This window comes from Dysidea avara, chromosome 10, assembly GCF_963678975.1.
Source record: "Dysidea avara chromosome 10, odDysAvar1.4, whole genome shotgun sequence".
Lineage (NCBI taxonomy): Eukaryota > Metazoa > Porifera > Demospongiae > Dictyoceratida > Dysideidae > Dysidea > Dysidea avara.
In genome coordinates this window covers 29617349-29643476 of record NC_089281.1, presented here as the reverse complement: position 1 = coordinate 29643476, position 26128 = coordinate 29617349, and the positions used below count along the sequence as shown (strand labels likewise).

Below are 26128 nucleotides of genomic sequence, written 5' to 3'. Positions count from 1 at the left end.
TTGATAAAACAATACAGTACTCAATTTCATTAATATTATATTACATTTGATGTCAATTAACTGTTTGTGACATGTGCAATGGTGCAACAATGTCACTAAAATTAGCTCCAGTTAAGTTAGCTCCCCTCAAGTTGGCATCTCGTAGGTCACTATTAGTCAGATCACAATTCTAAATTGTACAAAGAAATAAAATACAATTTATAATAAAACATTCCAGGCCTATATCTATACCAAACAATCATAGACTAAATGTTACAAATGAGAAATTAATTGTCGTGAATATGGGAACTAGCCAGCTTTGGGTTATAACATTTAAAAGCTTTGAAGTCTTCCTTTGATGTTCACACCTAACTATAAACTTGTATATATTGGATTGGCATTGCTAGTAACCACACAAATTACCACATAGATGGTATTTTTAGGTGATACAATAATTTTGTGTCATATTAAATGTTCTACCTCCAAATCAGTCCCTGCCATGTCAACAAATCTTAGTCCACACAATTTCATACTGGCTCCCTTCAGACTAGCCAGTCTAAGATTAACACCGTTCATTTGACTGCTGTCGAGGCAGGCACCCTTCAAGTTAGCACCTGTGAAATACAACTAATTAGCTAAATAAAGAAATATTCAAGTCTTACAACCTTCTAAGTTAACTTTTGATCCATACGCTGCATCAAAGTTACAATTTTTCAGGCTAGCACCTTCAAGATTTGCCCGAGGCATGTAAGCACACTGAAGTGTGGCACCCTAAAACAACAATACAAATTCCTGCACAAGTGATACTGAAGGGTATGGGTAACCACTTGACACTGTTTCCCTTTACAATAATTACATTTAATATGTAAGTAAATAGCCAAATTGGTGATCACCACCCACTACTATGATGTTGTCCAGGTGGTTCTACTTTGTGAAGAAGTCATATAGATGCAAGGAAAATGCATTCCATTAACACAGAATAATGCACAATACAATTACACACATCTAGGACAGCTTCTTTCAACTGAGTCTTCTCCAGGTTACAGTGTGATAGGTCACAACATGTTAGCACACAGTAGCTGAGATTAGCAAACTTAAAATTGATATTCTTCAAATCCAGATTGGCTAAATTAACTCCCTCTAAATCAATTCCCTAAATAGCAAAATGATTTCATGTAACTGCTGCAAATTTGAATAATGACAGTTAGTTAATTAATTAGCAAAGCAACACTACAAGCCACAATTACAAGAACACATTTAATTTACATTACTTATCAAAACACTATGAGAACTAACTGCAAGCATCAAATACAACAGCTGTTGTTTACAGGTAGGTGGCATGCAGCAAAAATGAGCTTAGTGATTTGTGTGAAAGTAATGTGGTCATCATGATTAGATATCATGGAATACTTTCACAATGACACGACCAGCTGTGGCGTGACCAACATTTATGTTACTTCTAAAAGAATTAGTCACAAATTCAGATATAGTTAATTCTGAGAGAAAGTAAGACTAAGATGTAATCTACTGATTATAACAAATGCAATGAAGGCTTTAAAACTCCCTAGAAACGACTAGCACAGATGTTATTAAAGACAAGCAAGTGAATTGAATTGTATAAAAAGTCTAGCAAACTCTGCACTTGCTACTAACTAATATAAACTAGTTAGGTAGCACCAAAGTGTTAGTGACACCCAAACGAAATACCTAACCAGCCACAAATATACCCAAATATAATTATTTAATTGAATAACAATAATAAATTGAAAATCCTTCAACTATGGAGTGTCATCTACTTTACCTGACATCTGAGGTTAGTTGAAGATGATGTGCATGCAATCAGCTTGAGAAACTCTGCCCTATTGATCTTAGCTCTGCGTTCTCGATCTTCATTCTTACAATTTGTAAAAAAAATTAACTAAAAATTTGAAACACTAAAATTATCACACCTTTATTGCAATTTCAAGCATTTCTACTGCTTTAGTTAAGCCAAAGAATTTAGCCTCTTCCAAAATTCCTGATAAATTATGCCAATAAAAAGGCATTCAATGCAATAATATGACAATCAAACCTCTGGGATTAATTCCCTCATTGTACAACAATTTTCCATGTCTTAAAAAATTCAAGAGTTGCTCAAAGTAATCCGGGCTTCTGTCTATCAGGTAAGCCCCTGTAGAGTCTGTAGTACTATGCCATCCCTCTTCACCATGATCTATACAAGTTAACAGCCACATGTGACTTCAATTCAGACTCATACACATCCCCATTATAGAGCACCCACAACTAACCTGATCCAAACATTCTTGCCAACATGGAATTCGAATCAGAAATTAGCGTCTCCCTAGATACAGTAATTAAACTGAATTAACTTGCAATTCATTAAACCAGCTGGCAACACTAAACAATAACCAATTTGTGGCCACTGAAGATATGCCACATTCACTCCAACACACATAACAAGTTACTAAAATTCCACAACTCAGTATTAGAATTAGTGGGATGAGAGAGCCACTGAAATGGTTTGAACAATACACAAACATGAACAATACCATAGTTGGTAAAAAGCACCAATCTTTCTAAATAAGGCAATGCTATAAACAGATGTTAATACATAGCTTACCTGCTGGTAGCAAATACTCTTCCACCAACGTTGAGCCTCACCCAGTTACTCCTAAATGCAACGTCTTTGCAGGAATAATGATTATGTAACCATTACTTTATTATTTACTGTGAATCTGGAAGCCTTCACACAAAATTAACTTTGTATTTATTCAGAAAATCATGAAAGCTTCATTCACAATATGTAGTCTGTTGCTACAGTTGAAAATGATAGCAAATGATGTTTGTGGCAATTTATTTTGTGAAAAAAGTGTTTTAAAATAATTTGCAAAATTGTGCTCAAGTGACCATGTCCAGATTTACAGTAAACTAATACTGAGTCAATATGACACATATATGCAGTGGAGCCACTGTAAACTACTGATATGAAAATCTCTACCTGACTGGAAATCAGCTGAGACACATTTCTGCAATGGAAAATCATCAGAAAATTGCGGCTCAACATCAACATCAGGTTTAGTTATGTCAGCTACGAATACACAACATGAATAAAACTAGCTAAAAGCTGTATTCACAGTTTAGTACTCCCAGAAAAATATTTGAGTTAATTATGGCAGTACTGTTACCCAACAAGGTCAATGTATTGTGCTCATAAGCCAGAGTGGTTCCAGCTATTACTTTAGTTATCACTTTAAATTTTGCAGTCACATACAGGTATAATTTGTGTGTGTGTGTGTGTGTGCGTGCGTGCGTGCGTGCATGGGTGTGTGTGTGGGTGTGTGTGTGTGTGTGCGTGTGCGTGTGTGTGTGTGTGTGTGTGTGTGTGTGTGTGTGTGTGTGTGTGTGTGTGTGTGTGTGTACATACAAAACAACTAATACACTGACAAACAGACAGACACACAGACAGACCTTCTAATCGTGCTATCAACAAGTCATCATTCCTGGGAAAAAGCACACAATAATATAAAAAACATACTAACTAACAACAAGAGTAAACACTAAAGATTTGTTGATGGATTTGTACATAGAGAAAGCCTGGTGGAGGAGTCTGGTACAGTGATCTCATGTGGATACTCTTGAGCCTTTAGTAATCTATCCAACAAATAACTTTACCTGTTTATTTACAGAGATGAGGCTGTGTCATTAGGGGCTAGAAATTATGCATACTGGACAAAGCTTAGTAGGTTACTTATTTGCAGATTCATATATATATGTATATTACAAAGTTATTGCAATAACGGACGGGTATAGTCCTTTGCATAGAGTGGTACCAGGCTGCATGGTTGACAAGTTGTTGAGCATCCAAGTCTCATCTTGAATCAATTCCTTAGAGTTCTTTATTGTAGTCAACTGTGGTGTCAATCTTCACGTGGCGATATTCAACTCCCACATTGTGTTTGCCAACCTCCCCTCCCAGTGTACCCTCAGTGTGATAACATAGTTGCTTTGATTGGGGGCTGGTGGTATCCTCCTTAGTTTAAGCAATGCCTTGAGGCAATATTTAACTCCCACATTGTGTTTGCCAACCTCCCCCTAGTGTGGTAACACCCGTACTATATGCTGTACAATTTAATTTCACTTCAGAGAAATGTGGCTATACATATCTTTACTCTCCAACAGCAAAACATGTGTCAATTAGTGCTGTGCAACTTCTAATAACTTTTCCAGATATAACACATAATAATTCTACAATGCACATGCAGCAATTGTAATAACAAGGTGAGAATCAAGATGGACATACAATAGAACATTCATTGGCACAGCAAACAGTGTAAAGCACTATGTTTCATAATATGATAAATTTGGTGCCAAATGGACAAAAAGCCAAATACTATATGAAGACAAAAAAATTTAAATCAAGGGCTGTCTGTAAAAAAGGACTTGTTCTCTCTCAAAATGTCATTATTATTTTACTGATGGCAATAATGAGCTCAACTTGAAGTACACATGTTGTCTCCCATTTTTGAGCTATGAATATTATTACATATCATCTCTACAATAACCCTATGATATGTACACAGCTCAAAATTGAGAGACAACATGTACAGAATTTAAAATTGAGAGACAACATTTACAAAACTTCAAATTAAGAGACAACATGGCTAAATTGAGAGCATTAATTTATAGCTATTGTCAAAATAGAGATGAGAAGTTATAACATTTTTGAGAGAACATGTTTTTGCAAAATTTTTTTGTCTTCATATAGTATTTGGCTTTTTGTCCACTTTGGCATCCTATAAGATTTCAGTGTAACTACGATAACATATCAGTGTGGGCACTCAGTGTGGGCACTCAGTGTGGGCACTCAGCTTAGATTGTCACATATGACATAATTCTGTTACTGTACCAGTTATGAATAACATTACAACAAACATATTATAACATAATAAAGAAACAATTCAACTACTGATGATGATGATACAGTGTATGGCTTCACCCAAACTGTTACTGCTACTCTTGCTGTTAGCCTGTTACTACACTTAGTAACTTTACGCCTAGCATAAAATTAAGTAGATAAAAACATGTCCATGCAAAGAAAGTTTGAGTGAGCAAAAAAAAGTTGTAAATTAAGCTGGGACCTAGAGTGATTGATAACTTGGGTTGCTGGTTCACCAAAGATGGCTGTGGTTTTACAAATAAAGCAGTGCTAAGTTTTCTCCCACACCAGCGTATTGAAGATTGAACACAGTTAACAATTTGGTACAGCAAACTTTAATGTGACACACAATGGGCACTCAATTTCTGATGTCCTGTATTGATCTGATCCTTCGGCTAGGCTAAAAGTTGACAGTCTGAGATGAAATGGTATTAACTACAGAGATCTAATAAAGCAAGCAGGGAGATTATACCATCAAGTTGGCTGTAAAACCAAAGAAAACAAAGAAAGCAAAGCGACATGCAACAAAGAACACAACCTCCCATGTATAACAACTCTGACACACCTAACAAAACATGACCTAGCCATACCAATGATATTGTAGAACTAATTGTTTTATAAGTGTTGTGAAATATATTTATATATCATGTATGCATAGCTATCAACACCTACCCACACACTTGATGTAACACCAGACTTGTAAATAGGAACAAAAAGAATGAGTTGTATTGTGATTGTGGACTGAGTTGTTGCGAAAGAAATCACTCGTACTACTACAATATTATAACTAGACAGATGCAAACAGCATCGTTGGGCGAGCCTGAACATATTTAATGGGAGTATGCATAGCAGCAATAGTGGTCATATACAAATCTGATAACACAACGTAAAGCATAAGCAAGCAAACAAAATTATTATGTAGATAAATCAATGTTATTGTTGTGTGACTGATTCATTATTTTACATACTAATTCTGCCTTCTCTGCTGCAAGATTGTGTCCCTTTGCCGAGCATATCTTGTTCTAGAGTATTCTCTGTTTCTCCTTCGTCTTTCTTCAGCTTCTGGTGTTTCTCGGTCCCTTCTCAATCTGTACAGCTGTCTCCTTCTTCTAAGCCGTTCTTCTGCATTCATTTAGCCAACCTTAGGTGATTTTCATATTCACGCGCTGATACACGTGTTTCATACGCTGTAATCTACGTCGTATATTTCTCCGTGACATGGTCGATGAGACGAACATATATGGAAGTGCTGTAATCTACTGCGTATATTTCTCCGTGACATGGTCGATGAGACGAACATATATGGAAGTGCTGTAATCTACGTCGTATATTTCTCCGTGACATGGCCGATGAGACGAACATATATGGAAGTGCTGTAATCTACGTCGTATATTTCTCCGTGACATGGTCGATGAGACGAACATATATGGAAGTGCTGTGATTTACGCCGTTTATTTCACGGTAAGTCCGTTTATTTCAGGGTCTCTTTCCGATTTCTTCTGTAGTTTTTTGGGCATGGTCGCTGAGACGAAAGTTACGTGGGCGACTCGCTAGTGTGGGGCTCGCTCAGGCTCGCCCCAATAACAAACACATTAACATGTAAATACTTCACCCATTGTGGTTAATGCATTATATTTCAAAAAAAAAAAATTAAAGGGTTTTTGTATGTTGCTATTTGAAATGGATATTTTATATGTAGTATGAATTGAATCAGCTAACATTGTGTAAACAAGTAACATTGTGTAAACAAGTAACATGTGTAAACAAGACAGTACACAGAATATACAAAACATCTTGTGGTGATTTCACAGCTAACGTTATCATAACAAAACAGCTGAATTGTGAAAACAGGGTGCAGCCCTCCAAAAAGGCCAGGGTGAAAAAAGTTGTAAAATGGCAGCTAAGTGCAATGATGCTATGCCAATCATTGTTAATGATCACATCATTAAAAATAATAGGCAATAGCATCACCACAGCCATTTCTTGCTGCCACCTTTGTGAGTTTGCAACAACTTTCACCCTGGCCTTTTAGAGAGTCGCACCTTTTTTCACAGCTTCGCTGTTTTGGTATAGATGTTACTTATTTTTGTAATTGCAAGCCTCAAATCCGGTCTAGGCTGGCTTTGAGGGTTCCTTTTAACTTTTTTCTTTACTACAGGAATCGTCAAACAAGTATTTTTATGAATCTATGTGTCTAATATAAATCTGAAACTGAATAAATGCTACACAGCTGAACCCTATACAGGATGTTATGTGTAGCTTTTACATGGCTGAATACTCTAAGGGTGACTTGTTTGTAGCTACAGGGTGACTTGTCCATAGCCGAAATTTATACAGGGTGACTTGATTGTAGCTGATTTATTTAATTAATTAGCAAAACCCTCAGGGTATCTCGTTAAAGTACAATTAATTATAGTAGGTAAGTATAACTAATACCTGACCAGTTGATCCAAAGTAGTCCGATGGTTCCTTGTGACTCTCCTCTTCACAATGGTATTCACAACATGTCCATGTCTTATCACAATATCTCAACAGGGTGACTTGTTTGTAGAGGTGTACCGATATGGGTTTTTGGCATGTACCGATATCCGATATTGATGCAACCAAAGATATTTGCATTAATATTTTAAGCAAACGAAAGTGTACGTTTACCTACCCTACAACAACATGTGCATGTATTCATTGCCTGTGGTGGTATACAGCTTGGGTTTCTATGCACAATCCAGACAATTAGGCACCCACAAACATTTTTATGTATACTCCCATGAAGCCTTAAACAGAATTTCTGTATTACTCTGCATTTTAATGGCTTGTGAGAAAACTGGTACAGCAAGTTTCCTTGGTTATCCTGTGATCCTTCTTTTATTACAAAGGTACTCTATAGCTGCTTCATTTGTCAAGACTGTGATAAGTTTTCCAGCAACAAACACTAGAATCGTGTGTATTTATATGGCTTCTCGTAGCGTAGTGCTTGTTGCTGAGTGAACAGTAAGCCAGAGACACATGGATAACGTAGAAAACCAATGCATAATTCGTTTATGTACAAACCATTGCTACTGTATAAATATCGGTAGCGATATCGGTCCTCCTGCTGTTCTGTACCGATACCGATATTGATAAAAATTATCATATCGGTGGCCGATATTGTAGCCGATCCGATTATCGGTACACCTCTACTTGTTTGTAGCTCAACTCACTGCAGGATGACTTGTTTGTAGCTGAACTCTCTACAAGGTGACTTATTTGTAACTGAACTCTCTACAGGGTGACTTGATTGTAGCTGAACTCTCACTACAGGGTGACTTGTTTGTAGCTGAACTCTCTACAGGGTGACTTGTTTGTAACTGAACTCTCTACAGGGTGACTTGTTTGTAGCTGAACTCTCTACAGGGTGACTTGTTTGTAACTGAACTCTCTACAGGGTGACTTGTTTGTAGCTGAACTCTCTACAGGGTGACTTGTTTGTAACTGAACTCTCTACAGGGTGACTTATTTGTAACTGAACTCTCTACAGGGTGACTTGTTTGTAACTGAACTCTCTACAGGGTGACTTGTTTGTAACTGAACTCTCTACAGGGTGACTTGTTTGTAACTGAACTCTCTACAGGGTGACTTGTTTGTAACTGAACTCTCTACAGGGTGACTTATGTGTAGCTGAATTCTCTACAGGGTGACTTGTTTGTAGCTGAACTCTCTACAGGGTGACTTGTTTGTAACTGAACTCTCTACAGGGTGACTTGTTTGTAACTGAACTCTCTACAGGGTGACTTGTTTGTAGCTGAACTCTCTACAGGGTGACTTGTTTGTAACTGAACTCTCTACAAGATGACTTATTTGTAACTGAACTCTCTACAGGGTGACTTGTTTGTAACTGAACTCTCTACAGGGTGACTTGTTTGTAGCTGAACTCTCTACAGGGTGACTTATTTGTAACTGAACTCTCTACAGGGTGACTTGTTTGTAACTGAACTCTCTACAGGGTGACTTATGTGTAGCTGAATTCTCTACAGGGTGACTTATTTGTAACTGAACTCTCTACAGGGTGACTTTTTTGTAGCTGAACTCTCTACAGGGTAACTTGTTTGTAGCTGAACTCTCTACAGGGTGACTTATTTGTAACTGAACCCTCTACGGGGTGACTTATTTGTAACTGAACTCTCTACAGGGTGACTTGTTTGTAACTGAACTCTCTACAGGGTGACTTGTTTGTAGCTGAACTCTCTACAGGGTGACTTATTTGTAACTGAACTCTCTACAGGGTGACTTGTTTGTAGCTGAACTCTCTACAGGGTGACTTAAGCTGAACTCTCTACAGGGTGACTTAAGCTGAACTCTCTACAGGGTGACTTAAGCTGAACTCTCTACAGGGTGACTTGTTTGTAGTTGAACTCTCTACACAGGGTGACTTGTTTGTAGCTGAACTCTCTACAGGGTGACTTATTTGTAACTGAACTAGCTCTACAGGGTGACTTGTTTGTAGCTGAACTCTCTACAGGGTGACTTGCTACTTACTGAATGCTCTAATAGGATGACTGCACTATTAGACTATCTCAATTGAACATTTTCTACATGTAGCTCATTTTCATAGTATAGCTATATGGCTTTTATTGTGAATTTCCTAACCACTGAAAGGTTATTCTACGATGATTAATCCACCCATTCCTATAAGCCGTTTGCATAGTACGCATGGAAATTAAATGTTTTATTGATTTCTTTCAAATCACAAAAGGCACTCCTATGATGGTTACTCTAACCACAGACTAATTTTCAACAAATTTTCTTAAAATGTGGTTTACTCTGTAGGGGTGACAGAAGTTTGATCTTACTTTAGGGGAATAGTTGGTCATAATTCTGTGAATGTTGGTCAGATTCTCACCAAAATTGGTACTGAGATTCGCTAATACTTTAAGTGTGCCAAATTTCAGCTTGGTGAATGCATTTGTGTTTTAAGTGGATTTTGCAAATTGTGCAAAAGAGAAAAAATAAAAGAAAACTCCAAAACTTTGACCAAACGTATCTCGGAAATGGCTTTCCTTCAAATTTGGTATGTGGACTCTCTTACCTGGTGGGAAACTATACAGTAAAACTGGTTCCAATCAGTTAAGGGATCATGGAGCTACATATGTGTGAAAATCATGTTTTCTTTCTTTCTGTCCACATACCCACAGTGTGGTATGCCGGCTTCTTGAGTCACACAACACACTACTGATGCAAGATTAGCACAAACCAGGGCTCAAGGAATTATGCAAAAAAAAATTCTCATCATTTTATCCAAATCATTTTCCTTTTACTATCACCAAAACGTGTCAAATTTAAAATAAAACTCTTGACTTTTGTAATCATGTTTAGAAAGATTTTGAAGCACTAATGGGTAGGCTGTGTAGTTGGCAAGTTCCTTAGTGACTGATACAGTAAACTGACTTGCTCTATTTGATCTCAACATACAGTATTAAGGGTAAAACAAATATCAATTTTTGGGAACCAAATATTCATCAAATTAATGAACAAAACAATGGATTATGCTAAGGTGTTTGAACAGGGCAAATTCAGGCTGATTTATTACAGTTAGAGGTCCTTCATATGCATACATTTGCATAAAAATGACAACGAATGCCAACCAATTCAATTTTCACACATCTAATTGACTAATTAACAAATATTTAACAAATCTTAGCAAATACAAATATTTGATAACAAACAAATAATGAATATTCGTACCAGCCTTAAATTATTCAGGCATTACTCCTGGATTACTATAGCATAAATCTCAAGCTGTTGGCCTGAATTACTTACAGTGAGCCGTGTAGATGACAGATGAATGCCTTGATATCCATGTAACACTGGCTATGTCACTAACAAACTGGAACATCTACTAATCTTGTATGACCATTATGAGCATAGAATAACATTATCATCTGTGGCCTCAGATTCTGGGGGTTCTACCGTGCAGTTTTTGAGTGATACAGAGACTCGTTTATTGGCAGGAACAGAATGAACATACTCACCAATCAAAGAGCCTTTCCTGAGGCTTGCTGTGATCTGCTATATTTTCATACAAAGAGTTTTCGTGAATCTTTTTCATATATTTGTATAGCATACAGTGGAACCTCTCTATTATGACCCAAAATGTTTGTCCACTTTTTAGCTGGGTCATTCCATGTCAAATCAACATGGTCACCTCTTGGATTTTGACGAAACTTGGTGTGTTTGTAGTACCTGTGGTACTGGTGCATATCACTCATGCAAATTTTTAGCTCCATACACCACATAGTTTCTGATTTATGACCACAAATATTTTGAATATTTCATGAAAGATTGGTCCAACTCTAGTTACAAAATCGACTGTAACTTCACACTGTGTAAATATTTGTAAACACAATTTTCACTGATGGAAGACTGTTGATGACCTTTCCAGTGATCCCTAAATTATGAGATATCTACTTACTTATGGTTTAAAAGTGCTGTATTGAAAACTTTCATCCTTTATATTTCGAAAAAAGGTGAAATTCTTCGAATATGTTTGTTAACAATGATTGGGTCATGGTCTATGTTTGATAAAGTTTTTGTGGTGGGACCACCATGGGCTCAAGATATATAATGAATTATGTTGTGGTATGTAGTGGAATTTTGTAGCCTATTATTGCTGTATGGGAGTGTACACCTCCAATAATCACTCACAACAAGGCCATGCTTACAGAGTGAAGGTGTATAGGTACAGTGCAACCTGTATTAGTGACCACCTGTATTGAAAGACCACCTGTTTAATTTTCACTTCTTCAATTGGATATTAATGTATACTACTTTCTAAAAATGGGCCTTATTAGACAGGTGGACTTTAAATGAGATCACCATGCATCCATAAACACGTGAATGCTGTACCATCTCTTCAGAAATACTTAATAAAGTCAAATCCCACCATAGTGCACTTACATACATAGCCCCACTCCACACTATTCAAATTACGTACATGGCTGCATAGGTATAACAGATCTCCTCAAAAAGGATACCCGGATACCTTGATAGCCAGGATATGTGTTCATGATCTCACTTTATAATTGTACGTATCTTTGGACCCAAGACAAGTCTGTGGTTTCTCACTTTATCAATGGTCCAGGGAATAGAAGAGTTACACTGTATACAGTAGATGTACTACTTGTACCAAGAGAGTTTTTAATGAACACTTGCTTGTACCTCAATGTGTGATTTAGTCAAAGTATTTTGCTGCATTCACACTTTGAAGACACACACACACACACACACACACATACACACACACACACACACACACACACACACACACACACACACACACACACACACACACACACATCCACAAAGCAAAGCCTTTGGCTACTGTGCTAGCACATACACATGAAAATGTGGTCAACATGTTTACCTCCTGTGTGAGTATGTGCATGAATTTATGACTTGATCTTCTTTAAAGTGGTCATGACTGTAGAGTAATTTTCACACATTGAGAGGTACAAGTAATGCTTGTGTACAGTAAAGCCTCTCCATTCCTAGGACGATAATAAAGTGCTCATATTACAGAAACCACAACAGTATCTTGGTCCAAATGTATGTGCACCACTAGAGTGGGAGTATAAACAGGTACAGCTATAAAATTCATACACAACATAGTTCATTATATATCTTGAGCCCATTGTGGTACCACCACAAAAAGTTTATCCAACGTAGACCATGACCCAATCATTATTTACAATTTTTTTTTGAAGTTTTCAATACAGCACTTTTAAATCATAATTAAGTAGATATCCCATAATTTAGGGATCACTGGAAAGGTCATCAACAGTCTTCCATCAGTGAAAATTGTGTTTACAAATATTAGACAGTGTGAAGTTATGGTCGATTTTGTAACTAGAGATGGGCCAATTTTTCATGAAATATTCAAAATATTTGTGGTCATAAATCAGAACTATGTGGTGTATGGAGCTAAAACTTTGCATGAGTGATAAGCACCACAGGCAAGGGCGTCGGAACCGGGGGGGCCCAGGGGGGCCATGGCCCCCACACTATTTTCAAAAGCATGTTTTGGCCCCCCCACTTTTGGGGCCAACTAGCTCAGGTTGAAACAATCAGCCAAAGCTATATACACAGAAATACATACATCCATATGAGAAGCCATACAACACCACGTACCAGCACTGGCATCACCAGTCCCCCCACAACTGTCAAGCCATTCACTGTTACACCCAAAAGCGCCTATAATTTTATTTATGATTAGTCCTTGCACGTGACATCTGTTGTTCAAATATTTTTCCTGGAGCCTGTGCAGTGAGAAACTTAAACAGTGGAAAGAATGCCACATCAGTGGTATTATGATGGGAAAGGTTACGCTCAAATGGAAGGATAGCAGCAGATCTAAGAGGGCAGTCTCATTGTAGTGCGTGAATGTACAGGAGTTGCTGACTTCTGAGTACTGACGATTGAATTTGGTGAAGAGTTGATTTATCAAGTAGTCTAAAAGAGAGGTATGCAAGGATATGTAAATGAGGGTAGCCAGCCATGAACGCAGTAGTGGCGTGGGGTTCATGTGATCCTCACAGTCGGAACCTGCTACAGCAGACAACCCAGTTCCTTCAAGGTATGATGTTTCGCTTAGCGGATAACACTGTTAATGTATAATCCTTGTAGTGGAGGTACTGTACAATAAACATAAAGGAAAGACCTTCACGTGACCATGATTTCTCACATGATATATATATGCATCGAGCACGTGCAGTAGGTATAGCAGCCATTAGTAGAATAGGGAGTGAGCAGATAGCTGTGCATACATTATAGCTGTAGGGTTATATTTATTAGCTAGTGATAACACTTCACAACACCTATATATAAACGCACGTATGAACTGAGCTACAGGAGCCCTATCAATGTGAGCCTGCATGGGTATTGATCAGTTTATAGTTAGCTGATTTTGGATGCCTTTGGCCCCCCCACTCTAAAAATCGTTCCTACGCCCTTGACCACAGGTACTACAAATCTTTGTTGATGTGACATGGAATGATCCTAGCTGTAATACAGAGGTTTTCCTCTTTCAGAGGTTAAAAAAAAGTATTAACCAGATCTTTTGAGACCAAATTTTTGTCCATATTATAGAGGTGTTTTCTATTGTGTCCTTATTTGGGGAGTTTGTTAAGAGAGGGTACACTGAATGATTTTTTTTATGGGACTGCTCTATTAGAGTATCTTAATGTTTTACAGCAATGTACTGGTAGCTGCAGAAAAGTTTGTTTACGTTGTGCACATGTGCAAATTAATCTTTGAAGTGTCAGTACAATAGACTAACCACTGTCTCCAAGCATTAACTGTACATGTATTGCTTAATCCTGTTGCTGTTTAAGACATCATGAATAAAAACATGTTGACCACTCACAATACCTTCGTGGTACCTTGGCAGTAGGTATTAACTTCAGTATGACCCAAAACACCTCCAATAAGTCGCTATGAATCTATACACTGACTAAATTACTAATTAGCTAAAATGTATCTAATGTCTTTGACAAATGTAATTTGATACAGGCATAAGTAATTTAGCCTTTAGGCATACTATACAATGTGCATACATTAGCACTGCATCAAAGTAAAGAATGGACGTATCAATGTGGTCTTACTGGATTAGTGTAAAATCATCAATTTCACCACCATGTACCGTCTCTAGGTGTGTAACTAAGTCACCAAACTTGTCACTGGCTTTATCCAGTAGAGACTGAAGATCATCTGCTAACACAACCTACAGTGTGTACATGTACGCCAGTGTGAATCATCCATATAAACATCAGCTATGCAGTGCAAGTATTCCATATGATGTTGGCACATGCTTAGCAATTGCTGAAGTGTGCTGGCATACATCAATAAGCTCTTGTATACAATTCATTAGCTAGTTACTATATACAGCTGGGTACTAGCAAGGACGAATTGCAGACAATAGATGCTATCTATTACATCTGTACACTCACCTTTCCACCGTATCTTCGTATAGAGTCTCGTACACTTCTGAATAACGTTACTCGCTTTTCACTCATCTCGGAGTGCGGTGAGCTTTATTTAGAATTAAATATGGCTGAAAAAGTTATAGCCAAAGGAACTACGTTAAGCGAAGATGTTATTGACGTAATCACCTACTGGTTTGGAGCTAACTACTGGATTAAAATACAAGTAAGTCAAAACTTCTATTTATGCCTTTAAAGTGCCATAATTTAGGAGGACACGTTTTCATACTATGACGAGTTGTGGAGGAAAAAGTGGTTTTCCAAGGAGAAAGATCAGGTATCCATTATTAGTAGGGATGCCAAACAGAATTTTACAAGTATGACAAATGCATGTTTTAGCTTGTAGAGCTAAAAAATTCGCATATTTGTCACCTTTGCTTTTAATTTGCAATAGCAGGTGGTTCTCCAGGCTTCTCAATTGAGTATACCAGTGATAGCAGCTATGGCACAAAACAAAAGCAAGTACAATCAAACCTCTCTAATCCGACGCTCAATAGGAGCCATAAATTTTGCTGCATTATAAGGAGGTTGTTGGATTATCAAGTCACCTCTGTAATCCGACATTGTACATTATCTAGAATTATGCAGTAAGGTTTTTAACTTTAGAATTTGCAAGTATTACAGCTTTTTTTTCTATTGTTGTGAACCAATTGAATGCTTTGGTTGCTTAAAAATTATTTTTCTGTTATTGTTTTTAATGCTGCTATTATTCTCTGTTGAATTACAAAGGTCAAACACAATGTATTTCCAATGTGTTTCCAAGTCAAATTTTGTGTCGGAACACAGTACAGAGGTGTCAGATTGTAGAGGTTGTTTTCTATACAAAAGTGTTGGTAAATGACATTTTGGTCGGATTAGAGGGGATTCTGGATTACACAGGTGTTGGATTAGAGAGGTTCGACTGTTCATCACTCAATTTGTATTATCAATTGCATAGCATTGCCAAAAAAAACTAATACAGGCACTCAAGTTGCATTTTGCACTGACTGAAAACCACCCTATCAATAAACTAGAACACTGTTCTATGTACTAGTATGTAGCGATTGACAAAACTAGCCTGCTGTTATCTTCCATACATTTTCTAGGGAGGGATCTAACAGGCTTACACACGCAGGAGACCTACAGGATCGTTTTTGCTGGGCACTACCTTGACCATCTGCATGTCATCACTAAAATCTAGTACCTAAACTGTCTGCCGGACACTCAACTCATTGTGCCACTGTTTAATGAAATTTACAAGAAATTCTGTAATTTTTGTGGGGTTTTGGCATCCCTACTATTAACTAGAAAATTAAGTATATTCATTTTTGAAGGTTGAAACAGATTCCTACATCAAAGAACATTTCAGCAAAACAGTTGAGCTTGCTCTGCAAGGAGAATACACTGAAACCTGGTATAGTGGTATAGTACTTGTTTGTTTGACTTGAGAGTGTACAAATGATTTAGTGCATATCACATTGAGCCTGCAATTCAGCTCTTAGCTAAACCAAGGAAACTTGAATTTTGAACCTTGCAAATATTCAACTATGTTGAGTGTAATTTACCAGATGATCAACTTAACAGACAGCTGCTGTTACTAAATTATATGGTACATCACATTTCTGATATTTGCACTGAAGATACGTCGTACAGACTTGTAGTTAAAGTTCAGCTTAATTGGTGTAGTCAAATTTGCACATATTTATTATATCACTCGTGACATACAATGTCATGGAATTTTGCACCATTTTGACTAGTGCATGAGCATTAACATATTTTGGCGGGTTAATTTTACTGACCAAAGCATTTATGAAATCAAAACAGAAATAGAATAATATGTTGCAACATTTTGTAGAAATTAAGTACAATAGTTCCTCAGCCATCCAAACACTGGTGTTTGTGATAACTGAAGCTAAAAGTGCCCTGTTCAATTACTCTAATAGAACACACAGGAGCTATGAAGTACTAAAATTGAATAGCATATAGTTTTGTCTCAACCTAATCTACAGTGTAATGGATTACAAAGTTTCAGCCTATTGTGGTGAGTAGATTATAGTGCTAGACAGTAGGAAGAGCAAAGAAATTGATTGTATATAAACTACAGGCACTTAATTTTGCAGCCACGTGCACAACCTTTGTTTGAATTGGTGTACAGATTAGAATTTGGCTTGTTTGTGGGCTACAGAAACCACACAAAGCTATTAGAAGTCTCAAGGAGAAGGCAAGTGATAGGTTTAACGGTAGCTTGCCTGAGTAATGGCTCAATTATAACTCTATTCTTTTTCTCTTTGTATCATGAATTTTTCACATATATTTTGTAAAATAAAATGGTATGCTTGTGTGAATTGTTTTTTGCAGAGACAGTCACTTGCGTTAATTGGCTGAGATCAGATAAATCTCTTATTGTACATTCTTAATATTGTATAGGTGTGGTGAACATCATTCCTGCTTGGCCCTGATCATCTTGTTGGACCAGTTCACGAGAAATATCTACCGTAACAACATGAAGTGAGGGAAAAGTAGTCTGTTAGTTGGTGTGTTAGTCACATGACATGTACTGTGTCAAATTTAACTTGTGAGTACAGTACAATGGAATTCCCAAACATTTCAAGTTGACTTTAATTAATAATAGTATGTATAGGACCATGTTGTCCTGATTATCAAGGTATCCTTTTTATGACAGGTTCCACAGTATCATTGTGTGATTAGTTGGTAACACTATCAATTGTTATATCAGAAATGTTTTTAGTGTAGTTATCCTGACTCCTGACCTAAACAGCATAATCAAGACAGGAATTTGACGTGTTTATATTAACAAATATTATAGGAATTTTTATAGAAAGTAACAAACACCCCAAAGAAGCCAAGTTATGCAATTTTAGTATAATATTATCATAGCAGTGTTTAACATTGAGACACTACAAAGTTCAGGTGGACATTCTATACTGTTTACCAAGTAGTGTGTATGTGTGTGTGCGTCCCATAGCTTAGGGGACTTGGTCACCTATCTTACCCTCAGGGCATGGTCTGGTGACAAATTGGCACTACAAATATGCCTGGAGGCCATTGACAAAGGAATGGACAAGAAGCTATCACTGTTTGCAAGGTTTGAGTGTCACTGACACTAACAATGATAAGGTTTGACATACGTGAAGGTGTCAGTTTTACATGCCTCTGATACATGCTGAAAACATGGAAATCCAGGAGAGGTGTTTAGCTCTATATAAGGAAATAGTTCAGGAGGTATTTCTATAAATAGATTTGTCATCGTTTACAATGACATTGTTTACCAGAGCCCACCTTCTGTAGTTGAGATATCCAAGAGATTTCAACAGGTAGGATGAGATGGATATGAGGAGTTGTGTTATACTCTAACATACACTACACACACTACAATAAAATTAATTTAAACTCCTTCATAAGGTATCTCTTCGTCACTACAACACCATAGCAACATTTGGACGTTATCCCGAGAGAAATAAACTGTTACAAAGACCCAGTACGAGACAAGAAGCAATTTATCTTTCAGCATGAAGTACTGTGTGTGTGTATGAATGAGTAATTGTATTTTATATTTTTATTACTGGTCAAATGATTTATTTTGTATTTAAAAATTATAAAAAAAAATTATACTGTATCGCTGACAGCGTAACAGTGTTCCTTGGTGTCAAACCATTCCATTCCATTTCCAATTGGCTTGTGGCATGATGGGAGTATCACATGTCTCAAAAATGACCTGTAACAAGAAGTAACTTGTAACAAGAAGTAACTTTCACATTCACACAGATAAGTTGCTGTGTAAGCTAGGGAATGGTCTTTTTAGAGAGGTGTATGGCTGGCTAACTGTTCACTAAACAGTTAATGTCTCTTCAACATGTCACCATCTCAATATGTACAAATTAGACTCTATTTAGGCTGTTTTGGGTGGGTAATAAATCTCATATACTCCACCTTGTTTTCTAATATACTCCACGCCTTCAAGCACAATATGACATATGCTCAAATTCGGGTTTGTCCAATCGCTATGCATTATTCACGTGCAGTGATTTAACGAGTGCGATTATTTAGTCACGTAAGGACGCATAGTTGCCATGGCGCTAGTATTATCGTAAGAAAACCAGTCGCTTTTGCCGAGCCTACAGCAGAAATAGCCGTGGATGAGGTAAGTAATCTGAGTGTAATGTGAAATAGAGTCTAAAGCAGTTATACGGGCACAATGTGGAGTCTATGAAATTTATAAACCCTCAGGCCCTTAGTAGCGCCCTCGCTTCGCTCGTGCACTACAGCCCAGGCCTTCGGGTTTATAAATTTCATAGACTCCGCATTATGCCCGTATAACTATTATGTAGCTATACATTCAGTGAAAGTTGTACCTTTTACGATACCTATCAAAAATCTAAATTTTCATTTGGAACTATATATACAATGCATTAGTTATAGCAATTAACACCTGTCCATTTTGGAACTAAATGATGGTGTAGACTGGCATGTTTGATATCACTACTGGTGTGTACTGTAAATATTTAACTTCAAAGCCAAACACACAATTTGTTTGTGCACTAACTGACCAAAATCAATATTGGTACAACAATTATTCTAAACTGTGGAACACATCTTACAGAAAGGCCAACAGTTAAAATTTCTCAAGTAAGAAGCCTGATGCAGTTATTAAGGGAAAACACTTCAGCCCATTGGACAGTTTCAACTTGATAGATAACAATTTATGGAAACACAAACTTCATGAAAATCAAGTCCTATTATATAAACAGGAGCTTAGAAGGAGCGTAACACTCAGGATATAGCTGTGTTCTATCTTTTGTTAATGAAACATGTCCTTATAAAGAGAGCAGTAATTTCCTGGGCTGTGCTTGGTTATGTTAACAGGTGCTAGCAGTTAATATGCAGCCATAGAGTGTCAGTAATACTGGTAGGGTAATTAAAAGAATTATTTCAACACAGCTCTGTTTCTGGTCCTCAGTACAGCACAGAGAGCTTACAAAACATATGGCTACTTAGTTCATTGTTAAGAGTTGTTCAGTCTCTTTTAGTTTACAAATAGCACACAAGTACTTAGACTCATCATGGCTTCCTTTGAAAATTAACAGCTTAAAAGTGATGATGCAATAAACCACTGAGTAGCAGTGAATATAGGATGAATGCCCTACATGGACTGAGGTTTAAGTAATTAGTCAAATGTTGGAACCACTAGTATCACGCTCCTTCGCGCCGAAAGCTCCTGATATAAATGAACATAACATAAATGACTGAACCTGGCTACATTAAGAAGGTCACTTTGTACACAAATAACACATTCAAACAGGTGACCTTATCACACAGCAGGTGGCTATTTATTAAAGAAGGTCAAATGACACACACACACTACTAACCTTCCATTAGCTAGCCCTAAAAACATTCTCCAGTTGTGGATATAACCGTGATGGTAGATGTTGGTAAAAGTCTATCATAGAATACACACAAACACTGACAACTGGACCCTCAATTTCTATACAACGTGAACTATATAAAAAATTCCCAAAATATCTTATGTATTGTAAATGGACAGGGACTCTATAGGATTCTCTCAATTAAAAAACAACAATGAATATTTAAACTCAAACAGATCTGATCCCATATGTCTTTAGCTCTAAAATTGATAGTTGGATTACAACTACAATTCTCAGACCCATACAGTATGTATAGTAGTTCAAAGGGTAAATAACTGGGCTTGTGTTCCTACTCATTTACAATCTACTGGTGTCCTTCAACAAAGGTTTACACTGCTCACACTCACTTTGCCATTTTTCCGGTGTTGTTTCAACTCATTGCGGTTGATGTGTACTTCAATAGACGTCTCAGCCACAGTGATGAGGTATACATGCCAACCACCCAACATTAGTAACGCTATGGTAACAGCAAAACACACAAAGAACACCAACAACACTAGTAGCTCTTCGTAGTCACCATGACGAGGAAATTGAGATTGGTCTTCTAGAACTGAATCCTACAGCAGGTAAAAAGAGAATCACAAAGAACTTATTAGTTAGCAGTGGGACCAGCGTAATACGGACACCTTGAGAGTAACCAATAGTGTCCTAATCATCAAGCTGTCCTATGTACTAAGGGACCTTAACTGAGTGTCTGGATTATGTAGGTGTCCTCAAGTGTCCATATTAACAGGTTCCAATGAAATTTAAAGAAATGCTTATCACAGTTGATTGAATGTCTCAACTGTAATGATGGGTTCATCAAATTTTACGCCTCATAATTTACAAAGACAAAACAGTAAACACATTAACAAACACTTACAAATCCATAGCCTTGAAGTAATGATGGTATTGTTGTCTGCAAGATAAAAAAATGAAAGTGCACACATACCTATAGTACAAAATTGTGAATTTTTACACTGACAAAGAGATTATTGATGAAAATTTCTAATCACTGGAAGAACACCCTCGCAACATTCAGTGGAGGAATGAAGGCCCCTGGACCAAGAATATCTGGCGTATATTTACTACAACACAGGTTTCCAAGGTAAGGAACCGCGACCATAATCTTTGTCCTTTATGGAGGACTTTTCTTAATTCAAAAGAGAGTAGTGCAGAAGGCCCAAGAGTGACAACTAGGCAATGGACGGTTACACAGTAAAGTTTGAAGCATGCATCAGGCATAGATGCCATTTTGTATGATCACCCAGGAAAATTTTTCACATCTGAAATGACAATTTTACTGTGCTACAGCAGTTTTTTTAAAAGAAACATAATGATGATTGTTCAAATAGAGTGGTTGACTGCTCTATCAATCTTTGTAACAATAAATAATAGTAAGGGGGGTACCAGAGGTTCTGCTGTATTTATGAACGTAGAATTTTCTATACTGCCAGAAATTTTCCCTACTGAACTAACCTGTTCTCTATTAAGGAAATACAGAGCTCTTCTCCAAAGACAGTTGACTACAAACATTGTCCCAAGCCACATGAAGACCATGAACAACATGAAGTATCGATGATTGTAATGGCCAACACAATTGAACAACCACGCTATAGTGTGTCAAGGAAATGACAAAACAGAAAACAAAAACTCAAAACCACAATCAGTAGTGATAGTAGTAAGGATACGACAATGGTGGTCCATCTTTAATACACACCTGTATACAAGGAAACACACTAATGGTCTGTACATAGAACACATGCTTATAATGTACACACCCTCAAAAGTACTCCAATACAATATATACAACAGGAAGTCGAGGGTTGTTTATAAAGTCTTCTGAATTATAAGTTCATTTTTATATTACAGAAAAGCTATTGGATAGAAAAAACAATTTGGCAAAAGCTAACACAGTAATCACCCTAACACGTGAGTGTTCAATTAGAAAAGGTTAGGTGTACACTCTATAAGAGTAATTGAATGGAATGCTAAGTGATAAAACGGTGACTCAATGTATAAATCAGGTCTACCCTGGACAGTTTCCTATTAATGAGGTCATGAAGTACACCTTAGCTATGTTTGGGACTTACTTGACATGGTCACTATAATGAGGTGGTGTTATTAATGAGGTCATGAAGTACACCTTAGCTATGTTTGGGACTTACTTGACATGGTCACTATAATGAGGTGGTGTTATTAATGAGGTCATGAAGTACACCTTAGCTATGTTTGGGACCTACTGACATGGTCACTATAATGAGGTGGTCTTATTAATGAGGTCATGAAGTGCACTTTAGTTATGTTTGGGACCTACTTGACATGGTCACTATAATGAGGTGGTGTTATTAATGAGGTCATGAAGTACACCTTAGCTATGTTTGGGACCTACTTGACATGGTCACTATAATGAGGTGGTCTTATTAATGAGGTGATGAAGTGCACTTTAGTTATGTTTGGGACCTACTTGACATGGTCACTATAATGAGGTGGTGTTATTAATGAGGTCATGAAGTACACCTTAGCTATGTTTGGGACTTACTTGACATGGTCACTATAATGAGGTGGTCTTATTAATGAGGTCATGAAGTGCACTTTAGCTATGTTTGGGACTTACTTGACATGGTCACTATAATGAGGTGGTGTTATTAATGAGGTCATGAAGTACACCTTAGCTATGTTTGGGACTTACTTGACATGGTCACTATAATGAGGTGGTGTTATTAATGAGGTGATGAAGTACACCTTAGCTATGTTTGGGACCTACTTGACATGGTCACTATAATGAGGTGGTGTTATTAATGAGATCATGAAGTACACCTTAGCTATGTTTGGGACTTACTTGACATGGTCACTATAATGAGGTGGTCTTATTAATGAGGTGATGAAGTACACCTTAGCTATGTTTGGGACTTACTTGACATGGTCACTATAATGAGGTGGTCTTGTCAGGTTTCACAACTTACTTGTTGCACACTCGACAGTGGTGAGCTCGAGGTGGCTTCGGTTGTTCACCTGAAAGAGTTAGAATAAGACACATACCCTAGTGATCACATGGTACTCACATTGATAACACACTCTCCAACCCTTCTGTAGTTTACTGTTGTAAGGATCAAACCCAGCAACCTGGATAATAGTGAGTATTCTATTAGAGTGTTACTACATTCCCTCACAGTAACAAATAACAGTTTTGAGGTACAGATTTCACAGACGAAGTTACATTTTTACAAATATCGCTCATTTTTTTCACACATTGAATAAACCTTGCAGAGCACAAAAATTCTCAGACAACTACCGTATAGAGGGAAACTTTGGCGGGGGTAAACTATGGCGAATGGCAAGCTAAATTGCATTTGGCGAAATAATTGTTTAGTTATAAATATGCTAATCTGAGTGCTACAAGTAATTGGCGGGTTAAAACTTTGGCAAATTTGTAGCAAATCGCCAAGTTTTCCCCGCCAAAGTTTCCCTCTATACGGTAAATAAGTACAAAATTTAAGTCCCTTAAATTTTGTATGTACAGTGGATTATCTTGGTTAAGCAAACATAAATGAAAACCAATCTCGTTTTATAAACAGAGAATTGTTTGAATACTCTAACTACAAAATAATCTAATAGAACAATCACTTTGTGTTTTGAGGTAAACTGCAGTAAGTTTGTAATGCATACTACTAAATAGTTTTGAGGGAAAGGATTTATAATTTAGTGGTTGGCCAATGGTAGGTTACAAACACAAAGCGATTTTGGGTCAGAAAATGACAGAGCGCTGTGTTATCGATTATTGTTGTCATCCAAAATGTTCAACTAGACAGTTTTAATTAAATAGCTCACATGACTCATAATACAATAAGTCACTAACTTATAAAGTTGCTCAATAGTCACTTGTAGTACAACTAATCATTTGATGTGGTAACTACTCAATGATACAAAACAGTTAAATACTTTTAACGAACAGCAAATCTGTAGTAAATACACACACCATGATGAATGTTTTATTTAGTACTAAATCCTCTAAATCCTATGAATTAGCATCCAAGGGGTCAGCTCTTGGGCTAGGTCTCTAACCACATGAAAATTAACAACAAGACCATTCTGGTTTTAGACAACAAATTTGCAGCATAGATCTTTACTGTAAATCTTTATGCTTGTAAACGTTGTTGACAATTTTTGCTCATGTAAGCTCATGTCAATCCTACAAACACACTAGTTGATCATTGCACACATCAAATTTTACATATACAAAATATTCAGCATAATTTATTAACATCATCAATAATTACCTTTGGGGGATTCCCCGGGTTTGTGAAGACTCCCATGTAATAATGGAACACAATATTGACAAGTAGATAATGTCCATACACCATGTAGAGTGTGAACACCAGACCATTCCCCATCCACATGATGGGCATGGCATACTTGTAGAATGTTGTAACTACCGTTGTGACCCCAACGGTGACCAGACAAAAACAAAACTAGTTAAAAAGAAACAAAATTACTACCTTACAAGACAAAATTTACTTGGGAGAAAATTGACGGTGGCAGATTTATTGACTTGCCACATTTTCGGTCCAATAAGTGTTGTTGGGCCACCTGCTGTATCATAATAAAAACTTGGGTAATAGTAACAGTCAATTTTCCCCAAGAGCTAAATCACCAAATCGTTCCTCCCACCAAAAATTTGTCTCATACAGTACATACCCTGCAGATGGAAGGGAGGAAGACAGTCTAATAGTTCAGTCAAACAACAGCTATCAGAAATTTTATCACCAAAGTAGCAGCCAATTGCAATTAAAACCTAATTGGTGAATTTGTGTCAATTTACCAAGCCTTACCAATTCTTAAAAATCCACCTAGCAACGACTTCAAAGTGACCTGCTACCAAACCTCGGACAACAAGTAGGATTTGTCCCTACACCAGTTAACCATCTATACTAGTAGGTGCATGTCATTGCGGTCTTGTGTTGTTTGAAAAATCATTGAATACTGATCATCCAAGATACTGCTTGCTTTTCATGAGGACTAGTCATGACACAGAGGTCATGTGACATGACACAGAGGTGACGTGACTAACTTTGTGGAGACTACCATACATGCAAGGGATAGTCTACTGTCTGTGTGACTGCAGGGATCAAAATCCAATCAAGCAACTACACAGTGAATCAAGCAATCAAGGTGTCCACAGAAGTGGCAATCACACCTTCAAGGGTAACTTTTTTTGGAACACAAGAAATTACTAATGTATCAAGAGATGAAATCAAGAAATCAAGGCAAACTTTTGATGATCAAAATTCTCACAAGTTGCCATGGGACCACAAAGGTACCATGATATGGATCAACTTAGCCTGGCCTTAACTCATCAGATACGTCTTATGTGAATACAATAAATCACAGCAATTAAGGAGCCTTACTCAGGCCAACAATTCATCTCTTTTTATGGAATTATCATAATCATATTATAACTACAAATGCCAATACTCTATAAGCATACACATTCTAACTACATACAATTTTTCAAAAAATTTTTCACATACAAATTATATCATACACAAATTATAATAGCAGCATACCAGTCCGATTAACCATACTCCACGCTCGAGAACGTTCAAAGTCGAGTCGAATGCGGACCCTGCACAATCCATGAAACGAGCGTCCGGGGTTTGTGACAGCGAGCAGACAGCCAACAACATCAGCCGCAGTGACTTAGGGACGCACTTGTGCCATTTTGAACACCTACCGCGAAATATCCTCGAAAACCTAGCCATCTCGTATTCTCAACCAATGCACACTGTAATTATATGGAT

The 26128-nt window shown here is 37.2% G+C and overlaps 3 protein-coding genes across 3 annotated transcripts; 1 reads left to right on the top strand and 2 right to left on the bottom strand.

Annotated features, from left to right (window-relative positions):
• LOC136268849 (BTB/POZ domain-containing protein KCTD9-like) lies at positions 1-15016 on the bottom strand. Its single transcript, XM_066064315.1, has 13 exons — positions 14893-15016; positions 14548-14666; positions 3448-3479; positions 2978-3067; positions 2600-2663; positions 2268-2320; positions 2051-2191; positions 1929-1996; positions 1781-1873; positions 983-1132; positions 645-750; positions 460-593; positions 1-169 (listed from the first exon to the last, which is right to left on the bottom strand). Exons 1-13 carry the CDS (start codon positions 14956-14958, stop codon positions 53-55), a joined length of 1233 nt encoding a protein of 410 aa, XP_065920387.1. The 5' UTR covers positions 14959-15016; the 3' UTR covers positions 1-52.
• Positions 14960-18576, top strand: LOC136268852 (uncharacterized). The gene is made up of 8 exons (XM_066064319.1): positions 14960-15091; positions 15137-15202; positions 16239-16318; positions 17332-17412; positions 17924-18010; positions 18060-18147; positions 18198-18239; positions 18328-18576. Exons 1-8 carry the CDS (start codon positions 14993-14995, stop codon positions 18436-18438), a joined length of 654 nt encoding a protein of 217 aa, XP_065920391.1. The 5' UTR covers positions 14960-14992; the 3' UTR covers positions 18439-18576.
• LOC136268850 (palmitoyltransferase ZDHHC16B-like) lies at positions 18467-26089 on the bottom strand. The gene is made up of 10 exons (XM_066064317.1): positions 25895-26089; positions 24608-24799; positions 23393-23453; positions 23294-23342; positions 22019-22047; positions 21807-21940; positions 21211-21246; positions 20696-20905; positions 20292-20362; positions 18467-18640 (listed from the first exon to the last, which is right to left on the bottom strand). Exons 1-10 carry the CDS (start codon positions 26087-26089, stop codon positions 18532-18534), a joined length of 1086 nt encoding a protein of 361 aa, XP_065920389.1. The 3' UTR covers positions 18467-18531.
• Positions 26090-26128: the final 39 nt, after the last annotated feature.

Excerpts from the sequence above, each read along its gene's own strand:
- LOC136268849 (XM_066064315.1), bottom strand. The coding sequence starts at position 14,958 with ATGAGTGAAAAGCGAGTAACGTTATTCAGAAGTGTACGAGACTCTATA. Across the intron at positions 2,321-2,599 it reads AGAGTATTTGCTACCAGCAG|GGAGACGCTAATTTCTGATT; the intron begins GTAAGCTATGTA and ends TACTGTATCTAG. Across the intron at positions 594-644 it reads ATCAAAAGTTAACTTAGAAG|GTGCTAACTTGAAGGGTGCC; the intron begins GTTGTAAGACTT and ends TGTATTTCACAG.
- LOC136268852 (XM_066064319.1), top strand. The coding sequence starts at position 14,993 with ATGGCTGAAAAAGTTATAGCCAAAGGAACTACGTTAAGCGAAGATGTT. Across the intron at positions 16,319-17,331 it reads GGAGAATACACTGAAACCTG|GTGTGGTGAACATCATTCCT; the intron begins GTATAGTGGTAT and ends AATATTGTATAG. Across the intron at positions 18,148-18,197 it reads ATAAGGAAATAGTTCAGGAG|AGCCCACCTTCTGTAGTTGA; the intron begins GTATTTCTATAA and ends ATTGTTTACCAG.
- LOC136268850 (XM_066064317.1), bottom strand. The coding sequence starts at position 26,089 with ATGGCTAGGTTTTCGAGGATATTTCGCGGTAGGTGTTCAAAATGGCAC. Across the intron at positions 23,343-23,392 it reads TTGGAGAGTGTGTTATCAAT|GTGAACAACCGAAGCCACCT; the intron begins GTGAGTACCATG and ends TAACTCTTTCAG. Across the intron at positions 18,641-20,291 it reads TTAGGGCTAGCTAATGGAAG|GTCATTTTTGAGACATGTGA; the intron begins GTTAGTAGTGTG and ends TTCTTGTTACAG.